Source organism: Convolutriloba macropyga, chromosome 3 (assembly GCF_964194025.1).
Source record: "Convolutriloba macropyga chromosome 3, txConMacr16.3, whole genome shotgun sequence".
NCBI lineage: Eukaryota > Metazoa > Xenacoelomorpha > Acoela > Convolutidae > Convolutriloba > Convolutriloba macropyga.
In genome coordinates, this window is record NC_134470.1 from 51,431,286 (window position 1) to 51,445,772 (window position 14,487).

The 14,487-nt window shown below is 37.3% G+C and overlaps 1 protein-coding gene across 1 annotated transcript in view; it reads left to right on the forward strand.

The window, feature by feature from the left end:
- Window positions 1-14,487, forward strand: part of LOC142337125 (uncharacterized) — a 106,822-nt gene that overhangs the window by 70,950 nt on the left and 21,385 nt on the right. The window contains exon 8 of the mRNA XM_075386222.1: window positions 12,365-12,529. Coding sequence (XP_075242337.1) covers window positions 12,365-12,529 — 165 coding nt within the window. The remainder of the gene's footprint in view (window positions 1-12,364; window positions 12,530-14,487) is intronic.

Here is a 14,487-nt window from a genome sequence, read left to right on the forward strand (position 1 = left end):
GTATGTTGGATGTATAACCGGCGTGACGAAGGGTGGCACGATGTTAGTAGTTGTACTAAAGGGGTTAACAGGGATGCTACAGTTAGCTGCGTAGTTGCTTTTTGGATTATGTTGTGCACTTATTTGCAAGATGGGATGGCTGATGGTGGGGTTAGCTGTGCTTGGGGGTAGGTACGGTTGAACATTTTTGTAGGCGGTAGCATTATTTGTCGCCTGGTTTACGTTTGGGGGTTTATTCTGTGGAAAACTCCACAAGTTTAGATCAAGGTTACAGTTCTGGGGAGGTCTTTGTGCTGTAGGACACGGTACCAGGCGGGTTTGAGGTGAATGGACAATGTTTTGTTGTGGAATGTTGGGGACGGGTAAGTATGTTGCTGTGCTCGCTGGAATGGGCGACGGAATCACGGGAGGCTGAGGATTTAATAATTGTTGAGGCGGGATTACGGGTGGCGGGTTCACGAGTGGGTTTAGAGGTGGAGGGACATCATGCGGGGAATGGGCAATAGGGACTTGTGTTTGGTGTTGAATGTTACTTTGAGGTGGATTCTGTTGTTGCGGAACATGAGGCATTGACGTATGTAATTGACAAGGCACACTGGAGCTTTTTGGACCCAAGAATTGATTTATTTGTGGGTTTGTTGAAAAATCAGGTACAAAGATGGCGTTCGTTGGTGCAATAGCGGGTGACGGTGGCCGGGGAGGTTGCATAGGTGGCTGAAGTGGTGGAAGTGCAACATTTTGTACGTCGACTGATACTTGGTTCACCTTACCACTGCCTGAGGGACTATGTGCCTGCTCGACTCTTTGATCAATGAGTGATTGCTGCAGTTGAGCCTGGAGATATTCCCGATATAAAGCTTCCTGCTGGGCAACAGAAATTGCAACTCCTGGCCGTGTGTACTGAGAAAGCATTTCAAGATGATGTAAGTTATCGGCAACATCACTTGGGTTTTCTGGAGGATTACTAGGGGAAGTATCTTTAACAGGAGGGTCGGCGGTTGCTGAACCAGGACGAGAAAAGTTTAACTCACTTGAATTACCTGCTGGAAACGAATTTACCCAGTCCTGAACAAGTCCCTGACTTCTATCTGATCCCCTATCTTTAAACAAATTCAGTTCACTTGAGTGGTGACTAAACAATGAATGATTATCCATTAAATCAGCCTCATCTAATTTAGCTGCTGCAACACGCTTGCGGTGGTCTTCCTCCAATTCTTCAAGTGCCATCTGTTCCATTTGTATTTCAAGCTCCTTTTTTCTCATGGCAATTTCGTGTTTTTGTTTAGCGAGGCGCATGGCAGCTTGTTCTTGTTTCTCGGCCTCTTCGCGTTTTAGTTTTGCCATGAGAAATTCATGTTTACGCTGGCTAGACATTGATGATGTTGTTCGGCGTGAACTTCCCTTAGATTGGCCTTGAAGATTAGCGCCCTCACATACGGTGTCTCGGTCAGCAACTGAGTCAATATAGCTTCTAGCCGCAAGCAAGAATTTATCATTGTTCTTGGTTACATCATCCAACCATTGCTCAAGGACAGGGTAAATTGAATCTGGGTTCTCCGCTTTACTGGCTAAGTCAAATAATTCTTCATTCTTATGCACCAGTTTACTGAAGACATCCTTTAACTTAGAAACCAAGCGTTCAACCTTAACCCTCCTGTCTTGACGATCTATGGCATCTGTGATGTCCTTATGGATGTTACGTAATTCAGATTCCAAATTAGATCTTGCATTAAAGAGCTTTTTCAATTTATCCTGCTGTTCGGCCATGATATTGAAATGGCTAGTTTATCAACGTACAGTAACTTTCAACCAAACACGTGGAATGAGGGTTATACCGAACCCAAATGACAACGACTTGATAATCAAGACGTCGAAGAGCAGAAAAGAAGTTACCGAGTAATGAATTACTCGGCGAAGGTAAGTAAGAAGACGAAGCACGACGAAACGGGAAACGAAGCGGACGGGGCGGGAAGGACGGGCGAACGGCGCGCAACGCAACAGTGAACGGAACGAAACTGGCGAAAACGCGGGTGGTAAGCGGGCGACGCAACGGACGGGACGGAAACGCTGAACGAGCGACGCACGAAGAAACGTGAGACGAGACGGACACAACGGAGGCGTTGAGCGAGTAGCGCGCAACGAAACGGAAAGGCGGGTCGGAACGGGCGGGAGACGATTACACAGCGAGCGGGGAGGTCGGGAACCACTATGCTAGCAGACCACAGCAACAAACTCAACCAAACAAACTAGCCGTAACTCCAGAACAAACTTAAGTCACACCCTAGGATGGAGGAGAGATGCTACTGCACGAGCCAAACTAGTACAAGTCATTATGGGGCTTAATATATACAAATAACGAACTAATTTACGGCAAAGCTGTAGTATACTAAATGGATGAAAAGAGCAAGAAATTTACTAGCCGTAACTCTAGAATAAACTTAAGTCACACCCTAGCAAAATTCCAGCCTAAACAGCCAATCAGCATACCAACAATATTAAACAAACTACAACAAAAGTTAAGTAATATGCAGTGCTTTTGTAGTCAATGAAAGCTGGAAAAGTTAAGAAACAATCTAGCCGTAACTCCAGAATAAACTTAAGTCACACCCCAGAAGGCAAAAAACCCAAACCAACTAACAATCATACAGTTACACGCAAACATAGAGCAGCAAAAATTAATATACTACAGCAGGAAGGCTAGTAAATTAGTAAAGTTGAAAAGTCAAAGGGCAATCCAGCCGTAACTCGAGAATAAACTTAAGTCACACCCTAGAAAGCTATAAGACCTAAACAACAAACCAGCATACTAGCTTACTCAACATACTACAGCAAAAACAACAACATACTTCATCACATATGACATACTACATCGAAAATCGGAAAAGTAGTGAAGAAAACGAAAAGCGAAGTTTTGGCAGAGCGACGTTATTGAAAAAAAACGGAAAACGGAGAATTGTAAAGTTGAAGAACGAAAAGAACGCAGACGAAAAACGGTATATAAACGAGCGGCGAAGAAAATTATGGGAATTGGATAAATTTTTGTACGCCGGAGGTTGTGAAAATTTTCACAACTTTTTGTGTGATGAGTTTCACTCAATTAACGAACCTTCTCGTTGAAAATAATAAATTTGACGAATTTGTTAAAATTTTATGCTTTAGTCAATTTTTTTCAAAATTCTGGTCAATTTTTTCTGCAAATTCTTGATTACGGAACGGTAATCCAATAAACTGGACGGATTTAATCTCGAAAATACGGTTTATCAATATTCGGTATTGATTTTCTAAAGTTTTTTTGAATTGCTTCAAAATTGACCAAAATTTTTCAAAATCGAACAATTTAGCATAATGTTTTCTCTATATCAAAGGTTATTTTTGATATACAAGCCGACTTGATCACATTTTACAAAATTCTCACAATTCGACCAAAAATTTTCAAAATCGCTGTTTTTTCGTCTCCAAAAATACTTGTGGGGGGTTAATGGTGACCTCTTACGGATGATTTTCACGGATTTATCTGGTTATACAACCCCTTAAAATTATTTTTGAAAAGTATCACGGTTGGGTTCCTTGCCGTCTAAAAAGCAGTTTGATAAATTTATGACATCAGTTCAATGTTTTTGAGTTGGATTTAATCTTACAGTATGCTGGCTTAAATGTTCCTGTGTACCAGAGAAAATAGTAGATTGAGGATCCAACGTGTTGATCTGGGTAGCAGTCAAACACAATTGCCACATCATGAGTTTCTGAGGATTAATTCCCAATTTCTGGTTTGGGATGACCGTGGGTTTTGGGCAGCGTTGAGGGTATCTGCAGTGGTGCCCGAGCCAACTATCCGGGGTCCAGCTGTGAGTGTCAATTCTGTTGGTTTAACCTCGGCGCTTCCTTGAAATAAGGGCAAAACTTTTCGGTTGCGGGTCGATTTTTTCCCTCAACTGTAGTGGCGATATTTGATTTATTGACAAAACTTGAGCCAGGACTGGGTTGAAAACAATTGCAGCCGGTGTTATGATTCTCCATCATTACATTTTGTCGCTCGTCGATTAAGGGAACAGAGCAGTTGGAACATTTGATCTAATGTGTATTCCAAATAACCGGAACAGTTAATAACGCAAAGTTGTCAGCTCATACAAAAAACTGTCCCTTGTGGGGCGCCATAACAAAGGGTCGCGGCCCCAAAATGTAGCTGTAAATCTATTAAAACAGTCTACCGTTTTGGAATTTCAATTTCAAATATCAAGCAACATTGAGCTCATCGATGATAGCAACGTACAATCCAATAACGTATAAGCATCAGTACGATCATAGCAACAAGTGTCTTTAGACGGCAAAGTCTTTTTGCTCATTTAACTGGTATCAGTCTATTTCTGATACTTGAGATCAAAGCTGGTCACCATTCTATTCGAAACCGTGCAAAAAACCGAAAATTATTAAGTTCAAACGAGCCTTACTTGATAGGTTTAATTATTAGGTTTGACGGAATTATGTTATTTGCACTTTTTCTGAGCTTTGTACGCAAATTGGAACGATTTCTATGCATATTTAAATCCGTACATAAATACTCGAATCTGATTGGATGATATATTTCTCGCTTACATCTATTTAGTTACTAACAGTCATCAAAATTCTTTTCCCTTCAAAAAAAAACAAAAACAAAATGAGCGTCAAAAACTCCATCAAATTTTACCTGATTTGAACAATTTTGGTCTTATCGCTTGGCGAAAAATCCGATAGGTTAGTGGTTAAATGTCAGTTTTGATAAAAGCCCGAAATTTGGCTTGCTCAAATTGGCATAGAAGGCCGTAATTAAAGTTTTCAATAACTTTCGGCCCAGATATTTGATACTTTTTTTTACTTCTTTACTTCTGACCCCAAATTGATTCTATTGACAGATTGAGGACAATCAAAGCGTGCGGAAGGAATTCCAAAACAGGAATAAATGCCATTTCCAATAAATGAGTAGAAGTTTTTGATAAAAACTTGTCACGAAATACAACTACTTTTATGACTGAAAGGTGGAATAAAAGGGTTTTTTCTACATATCTGAAAGCTATGATATATTCGTTGTTCAGAAATCAAGACTTAGTGTCAATGAAGTTATAAAAAACAAAAACATTTTTAAAAAAAATTAGATTAATTTTTTGTTATCGCTTTATGTCGTCTATGTAACTGAAGGAGCATGTTTTCACCCTAAATATTCGATTTTTGAAGTTGTTATGCTCAATTTGCAATTATCAGTTATTGCCACTTCCTGGAGCAAAATCAACGTGAAAACTGCAGTTTTGTAAGATGTTTTGAAATTATTGTATTAATTTGTGGAAAAATGGTAATTCTTCACTGTAGTGAGAACCAAAAATGCTTTTAGTGTGACAGCATATTCTAGCTCATTATTAAGGGCAAAAAGTTGAAAAAAAACATATCTCATCTTCTATTTTAATTTTTCTAAAAATAAAACCTCGCCAGCTATCTTTAACAAAACATTCTAAAAAACTTCTAATTGTATTGAACATTTGACTTAAATTTTCCTTCTTGTTGGATTGATTGCTCACCGGCTAAACCAGACTACCAACAAAAAGGCTGTTTATGTTTTGGTAGCACTTTGCGCGGTATAACATTTCGGCAGTAAAAAATATGTAGTTTCAGCTCAAAGTGATCAAATGGCTGTGTACTTGTTGTAGTGTTTAAAAAAGTCTGGAAGTTTAATTTGAAGACATGATAAAATATTAAATCTAAAAAATATAAAACCAAATCATTAAGAATCTGTCAAACTGTTGTAGAGTCCTGAAAAAATCTCAAAAATGAATAGGTTGTACAGTGTTACCTATTCTTTAATATCTTGTTTCTAGCCTTTACATTTGCTTTTGCGTGCGAGCTAAAAGGAAGACAACATTTGGTCACAAAAAAAACTAGTTTCTAAAACGAAAGAGGAGCTTATTCTTGCCTCATGTTTGTTGGAAGCTATTTTGCAGTTCGTTTTGACTTATGGCTGGATGCTGCTATACGGTATTTTCTGTATAAAAATGACTTCATTAATTGCAAGAAGATGGTAGACACCCGGAGCAGATCAGCGCTGAATCAGTATAGAGGCAATTTGTTTCTTAAGATGGCCAGTACTCAGTTCATATCACAATTTAAACTGGCCAGTCTTGATTTTTGAGTGAAACTTACTGCAAGATATATAGTTTGTTCAGCTTAACTCCCGCTAACCAATTTTGGTTTATATGCAAATCGAACTTTCGCTTGGGTACTTGTGAGATTTATTTTGCGTAGCAAGTCGCAGCCACTGAGATAAATGGGCTTTGTGGTGATTACCTACACACTAGCTTATGTATAAATACTTTTGTATACTACTATCATAATTACCGTTATAAGCTGCAAATGTATTGCATTGTTCTGCCCAGACTTACTTTTCGGCTATAAGTAATTTTTGGTCTGTACAAGATCGGGCGAACTCTATGACCTCAATGTAATCATAATGAAGAAAAAGTGCACATAAAGAAACTTAAAATTTTGTGGAGATGCAATGTTTCAGAACTGAATTAAGTTTTCACGCTTGAAATATGCTGGTTCAGAGCCGAAATGAGAATCAAGCCCGGGCAGGCTATACATCGAAAAATTAGCGTTTTTATTGACATTTGTAAATAATTTATTTTCTCTTATCTAGTTCAGCTCATTTTTATCTGTATTTCTTTTTTACTGTTGTTATATTCGTGTCAAGTTAAGAACTCCCATCCAATATTTTCATTGTTAAACTTTTTGTGTGAAAACTGATTTTTTACGCTGACCACAATCATAATAAAAACTTACACTAAACAGTTCACTAGCTTTTGAAACAACGTGGATCTTTTTCTTTCTTTTTTATTTCAGATTGGAGTTTTAATTTTGTCTGTTATATTTACTTGACTTCGCAAAAAAATATCAAAAAGCTATCCCATTTGTTTGTTGCGCCGAACATAATTATAAAAAATGTCAGTTAAACTTCAGCAGGTGAATAAGGTCTGTCTTTCACTTTAAATTCAGATTACATTTTGAATAAAAATGAGAATAAAATTGATGTATTCAGTTGCGATCCGTCAGTAAAGCTATTTGCAAAATTAGATTTTACTATTTAATAGTTCTGGCTCTACGCACATCAAATGTTTTCAATATTCAAACTAATCGATTATGTTAATTTGACTTTACTGAATTAAAATAAACTGATAATAACTTTGTCTAATAATTTTAGCTTTATTTGGTCGTAGAAATTTGAATTTGTATATCATCGCTAGAATGAAAAATTTCTATTGCGCTACTAAAGACAGGGTCTCTTGAAACTATTTTTATTCGTACAAACAAGAATCAATTTATGGAGCTTCGATACTCTATATTTGAAAACGAACTTTATGAAAACTTCATTTTTTATTAAGATTTTATACAGTTGCGACTGCAAGCAATGAGGGAGCATTAGCACAAAGTGACATTGCTCATATCACTCGGAAAAATGATAAGAAGGGCCCTAAAGAGTTTTTCTCATGGGATCCTTTGAGTTAGTTACACGCAAAGTATCTGGTGCTCAATCATTTGGTTTAATATGTTAAGTTCTGTATGAGAAATTTGATTGAATCAAGGACTGCGATTTCTTTTTGAATTATTGCCTATGTCTTTTAGTTTTGGTGCCTTAAGTTATGCGAGATATAGCCAAGTAATCTTTAAAAAATCTAACGCTGCTACTACGCTTTTATTTTTTATCTACTTAACTTGTTTTTGCTTCCGCAATTTGCAGAAAAAAATTTGCCACAGAAAAACCAGACCTGCAACAAAATTAGTATTCATTAGAATTGTTATTTGCTGGTGTGGAAAAAAATGACTTGGTTTACTACTTTTATTTCGTTTTTTTTTTCACAAAATTGATGGTTCTTCATCATAAGAGGCATGGGTCTACTTGAGTTTTTGTGGAAATTGCCCTCGATAATAATGTGATTATCGTGCTAAAATGGCATTTTTTTCTCAGATATGCGTTCTTTCATCGAGTTATTTTCCCCTCTGATGGGGTTGAGTCTGATGGGGTTGAGTCCCATTGTAGCGTTCCCACTACGTTATAGCCGTTAACAAAGTCATAGCTCTTGAGTTATAGTTTTTATGGTGACCACTAAGCATGAGGGTACAGTGGGGCGACATCAATTTTTGGCACTTTTATGTGTAATTCGGGTCGAGGTGGGGGAAATATGAACTACACGATCCAGGAAAAAAATGACCCAGACCAGACTATCCAGACAATATTATGGTCTTGATTCCAATTTGTCATTTGTGCCAACAACTTCAATATTTTATGATTATATGTTATAGGTTTAGGCACCATTTAAATACTCAAAACTGCTTCAATAAAAAACAATCAGAATAAAGAAGTTTTCAGTTTCTTCCTATAATAAAGCTCATCTGGTATTAGCTACAATTCAAATGGCAGTCTGTTCCATTCATGCAGAAATGCATGGCTGAAAGACCTTTTTCCGAAGTTAGTTTTAGTGACCGAAATTTGAAGGTTGTAAATATACTGGCATCTTGTAACTTTATCATTGCGAGACACAAGAGAGCTTAGATACCCTGGAAGATACCCTGGAAATTTGGTGTTCCGGGTGACAGTCGAAATATCAGCCTGCATGCACAATTCATTGTCCGTTGCAACAATTGTAGTAGTCAAGCCGCGAAATAATCATAACTCTAACCAACTCTACTAGGACATCACTGTCAACTGGTCTCTGCTAGAATAGATCTTGCGTAGCACATATAGGCCGAAGTAAACGAGCAGATTTCCTTTGAAAATAAAAGTTTGTCATCCAAAATGAAGCCAAGGAATTTCAAATGATTCGAAAATTGGCATCCATAGGGAGCTTTAGATCGGCATTGAGAGAGTTATTTTCCACTACTTTCATAAACTCTGTTTTACTGGTATTCAATTTCATCGGCACCACAAAACTATTTCTGTAAGGTGCTAATAATCAGATCAAACTTCTCCTGAGTCACCGTTTCCTCATAGACAAAATAAATAGCGGTATCATCCGCATATAACTCGTGGTTTATTTGCAACTGTTTAAATATGAGCTCTAATGGCAGCAAATAACAGGAGAAAAGTAGGGGGCCTAAAACCGATCATTGTGGTACCCCAGTTTTTATTTCCTGTTCTGAAGAAAACTCATATTTTATTAACAGCCTTTGAGATCGACCACTCAGATAGCTTTTTAGGAAACAGAGAACAGAGTTGTGGAATCCAAGGCTTACATCAAGATCTGATAGAAGTATATCAAGATCCAGTGTATCAAAAGGCTGCTGATAGATCGATTCCAATGTTAATAGTGCTCTTTTTAGCTCTAAATTAGGTAACATGTCGTTAGTGACTTTTAGTACTGCGCTTTCTGTTCAATGAAACTTTCTACGAGCACTTGAAAACGCCCAGAACATTGCAATGCGCTCGAGCGGATCGGTAAATTGTATAAGTGCTGATCCTTCTAAAAACTCCGATGTGTATCTGAGGTTTGATATTGGCCGATAGTTTGCAAAATCCTCAGGATCAAGATTAACGTTTTTAATGTGAGAACTAACAATTGTTTGTTTAAGAGCGTGGGTGAAATTCCTTTTTCCTAGGAAAAATTGACTAGCTTCATTACTACAGAAGAAAATTCATTAGGAAAAGTTTTTTCAATTCTCTTTGGAATCCCATCCAGTGTTGATATACTAGTCGTTGAAGCCGTAAATAGCTTCTTCATATCGCTCGGGGATAAGAGAATTAAGGTTTAGTTGTCAACAGGAGGACCTCTGGGCATTCAGCTGCCTAATTTGATGCAATTATATTCCCAAATTTTGATATAAAAAATTTATTAAAATTTGAAGCAAGAATTTCTTTGTTTTCAAATTTTCGTAGTATCTGCTCCTTTTTACCAAGTAAAACTTTCAATAACGCATACTTTTGACGGGTACATTTCCCGTGCAAGACATTGTTGATAAACAATGCTCTTTTTTCAAGAAACTTATCGAAACAAATTTTGGTATTCAAATCAAAATCCGCTTTCGAATTAACGCTTCGGGTTTTTCGATTTAATCGCTCACATTTCCTTTTCTTCTTCTCCAAGAATAACAACTCATCATCATAAAACGGGCATTTAAGGTTAAAGATGGTTTTAAACTTGAGCGGTAATTGATCTTTTTATATTTTTTCCTCTGCAGCCAGATAGTCATTCCAGGTTTTATCAACACTCGAAGTTTGCTCTATGCTGAAACTACTTAACAGCGAGTTCAGATACAAGTCAGGCCTATACTATTTTCATTTCCGGTAAAATATTTGTCGGTTTGTTTGCTAGATTTCCAATTACTCATCGAAAAACAAATTAGGGAAAAGGGTTCGATAATACATTTATCCGAATTTCATCGGACGATATAACATGATCGAGAAGACCACCGGATTTGTGAGTTTGGCTTTTGAGGTGCTGAATTAGACCAATTTCTTCCAAAAAAGAGCCCAGAGACGTGAAGCTTCATTGTTGACATTCAAAGAAATGTTGAAATCGCCTAAGAGAAGAATTCCAACGAAACGTAACTTTTTGTCTTCCAAAAAGTTAGCAAAATTATCAATAAACAATTTGAAACTTCTTCCAGGCACTCTGTACAAGATGATTAGGTAAAAAGTAGTTTCCTGAATTTCCAAGGTTGCGCAGCAGCATTCGAAGAGCTCTGACGATTGACTTTCAAAATTATGTAACTGAGTATTTGATCTGTAGAATAAGCAAATTCCTCCGCCTCTTTTATTGAGTCGTGGTGCACTGTGAGACTTAAAACCAGATGGGCAACATTGTGGCAAGAAGAAATTATCGTTCATATTATTTTTAATCCATGATTCGACACATATTCTAATGCCTATCTCATTTATTTGCAATGAAGCATTTACTTCTTTTGTCTTGTTTCTCACAGAGCGAGCATTATGTAAGAAGCAGTTAAACATTCGCTTTTCATAGTTGCCAGAAAAGCTAAATTCTAGTCATCTTTTTTCAACGCTTTTCAGCCATTCACGAGCTGGCTCGTTCAGATAGAACCTTGATACGGTAAAATTTTCAGGCCGAAATTCCGCTGACCCGATTTTTTCATCTTCAAACTTAAAAACACAATGAAATGACTTGAGCTGTGATTCCGCTCTTGAAATTTGACGAATTTGAAGGAGTTCAATGCCGTTTGTTTCACAGTATTCTTCCATTTCAGTGACAGAGATATGTTGGCTAAGTCGTCCAACATAGATATGACGGCCCTTTGGAGGTCTTTTAACGCCCGATTTTACCGATGTGTTCGTATTGGTACCAGTTTTCAATTCTTTAGAAGGTCTTAGCTTTCTATAAAATTTGTCGATGCGCGTTCGCGTCTCGTTTCTGTAGGGCCATGCATTTTCTGTGACTCGAAAACCGCACCAACCAAGAACTGTGGCTATGATCAGATAAAACCAAGTCCTGCGGTGGATTGATGAATCTTATGATTCCAAAAAGTATTTATAATCTGATGCACAGACAAGAGGCCGACAGGGTTCGAAATAGTGAGATTATGTGCAACATAGTGCGAATTTTAATGAAAATGCGCAATTTAAGACCATCTTGATTCAACGGACCTGACTTTGGAGAATAAAAAGAGCATGTTTCGATTTATAAATATATTATTTTGCCGAATTAGAACTTTTCCTTAATTCAAATTTTCCGCAAATCCAATATATTTAATGACTAGGTAAACTCTGGATAAAGCTCCCAAAAAATTTGTTGAAAAATAAATAAAGGGGGCAAGCGTAATCTTCTTTGGCGTTTAGTTTGGAAAAAGTCTTTTAATGCCTGATAAATATTAGTATGACATTATAAAGTTACCAAGATTTTGGACGTTTTCCACATTATGGTCATTTTTTTCATAATTTTGAACTTTTGAAGTGTTGCTTGTGGCAACTGACGAGAGCCTCTGCTGATAAGTTATTTGAGCCAATTCAGCCAGCTCATAATGCAAAAAAGAAATGTTGAAAAATGTTGTTCAAAATAAATATCATTCGAATTGGCGGATTTATGTTTTGATTCAGCGGGAACATGAAAGCCAAATTAGCCTGACTGTTAATCGATATAAAGCGTCTTTGTGGATTTATGATATACGATAGAATGGCGCAAAAATTTCCAGACCCCACCAAAGAGAATAAACTGTCCATCATATTTCTACCACCACATCCTGGGAATTATTCAATAGTTCAACAAATTCTATCTTTTCATGGCTATTAAGCCAATTGAGTTTTAATGTGCCAAATTACTCACAATTACAGACAGCTATTCTAACAGTGAAGCGGAACAGTTCCAAGTGTGGCTTTGTTGATTAACTATTTAAGGCTGATGGGGACAACGAGGACACGTGGATATTCGATCTGGTCCAAATTGGAGTGTGGCATGAGTTGAAATTCGAACTGGAGGTTAATTCTGTTCTGCAAGGGGCGCCATTCTACCACATAATTGAGGGAAGCAACATGAACGTCTACTTCGACACTAGTTTAGCTGTAAGTTTTCACCACCTGATTATAGCGCAATGTATATGTGACATCTTTCTTGGTCCGAATACCAATTTTTCTAATTTTACAAGGAATAGATAATGAAAGGTATTTCAACTAGTCTAAAAGTACGGTATCCTATTGTCTAACAGTTTTTCAATATGGGGAATTTTATCTGTACAGCTGACTTTTATTCTCTTCTGTGAAACTTTGTTTCCCGGGCTGGGCTCCCAGTGAATCCCATCGATGGATAATAGAAATTTCATGAAAAGTTCATCGATTGTTCATCGATGGATCATTACCACTTTTTCTCTGATCATAACATTCCATCGATTGGAAAGCTCTGAAATTCACTGGATCATAGAAAATCCATCGATGCGACTTCACTCGATCATAGAAAATCCATCAAACCGGTCCAAAAAACGTCAAAAATTTTTCGGAAAAACGTCAAAAATATGTCCCAAAATCGTCAAAAATAGGTATCAAAAACGTTGGAATTGGTCGGAAAAACGTCAAAAGTATTTCCCAAAATTGTCAAAAATAGGTCTGAAAAACGTTGAAATTGGTCCAAAAAACGTCAAAAAATGTTCAGAAAAACATCAAATGTAGGTCTCAAAATCGTCAAGAATAGGTCTGAAAAACGATGAAATTGGTTCAAAAAACGTCAAAAAAAAATTGGTCGGAAATTGGTCAAAAATTGACGCAGCGATGCCAGTGTCAGTTTGTTCACCCACACTCACATCCAACAACCCCTCCCCACTAATTCTCTTGAAAATCTTCATTTCGAAAAAGATCAGTCAACTGTGCATCTAAATGAGCGAATTTTGCCCGGCACGGATGAAATAGAATTCTAGTTTCCCCCTGAACAAACTTTCATCTTCTGTTACAATGTGTGTGAACAAACTAACGCCTGTTTTTGAAATAATAATTAATGTCGTTTGTGTAATTCATACTTTAAAACTATCCCATTATTCCTGCACAGGGTTGGGGGGGGGGTCGGGGCGCTCAATCAGCTTAGAGAAGGGGGAATTTTTGCAACTTTAAGCTAAATGTAGTCGACAAATCCAATATCTGGCCTGGCATTTAATGTTTGTTAAAATCAAATTGGCCTAAACGGTCTAGCCCCCCCCCCCCCCCCAACTCGCAGCTGTACTCATTTCTCAGTTTAGTTCAACGAGTTTTCAACGAGTAGTGGCTGTATTCAACGACGACGACGCAGCAGCAAACATCGACGACGACGCGGGCTGCTTGACGCCTGCAAGCAGCCCGAGTTGTCCCCCAATCTATGTTATACACAGTTAATTCAATGGTGGTCGCCTTTTTGACTGCATGTGATGTTGAATTTTATGTTATTTAAATTTTTCATTCGAGAAAAACTATATCTTTATTTTCATGAAACTATGATCCATCGATGGGTTTATGAAAAAAAACTATGATCCATCGATGGGTTATGGAATATTATGAATTAACTATGGTTCATCAATGGACTTCACTTGGAGCCCAACCCGGGTTTGTTTACCTATCACTGAGAAGAATCAGAAATGTTGTTTTTGTGGAGCATGGCTAATTGGATTATCATAAAAAAAGCACTTTTTCACGTAAAATTGAAAAACTAATTTTCAATCAAAACTCATACTAAGATTAAGGCTAATTGAAAAATGGCATTTTTTGTCACGGTTGTCCGCTGTTGATGCTTCGGGTTTTACGACTCGAAGAGGAGTATTGGTATTCTACAGTTTTTTTAGGTAGAGCGAGTATAGTCATGACTTGGGGGGCTTTTGAATTTGGGCTTTTTTCGTTTTGAACATTTACCTCTGTTTTTGATTGTTGACTTCTGGCCTTTAACAGTAGCTTAGTTTGAAGTATATAGTTATTAGGAGCTGCTGGTAATATTCAAATTGAAGATGTCATTTTGAGATTTTTTGATCCTATATAAGTCACCCCTACTTATCTAAACTGTAGACCCC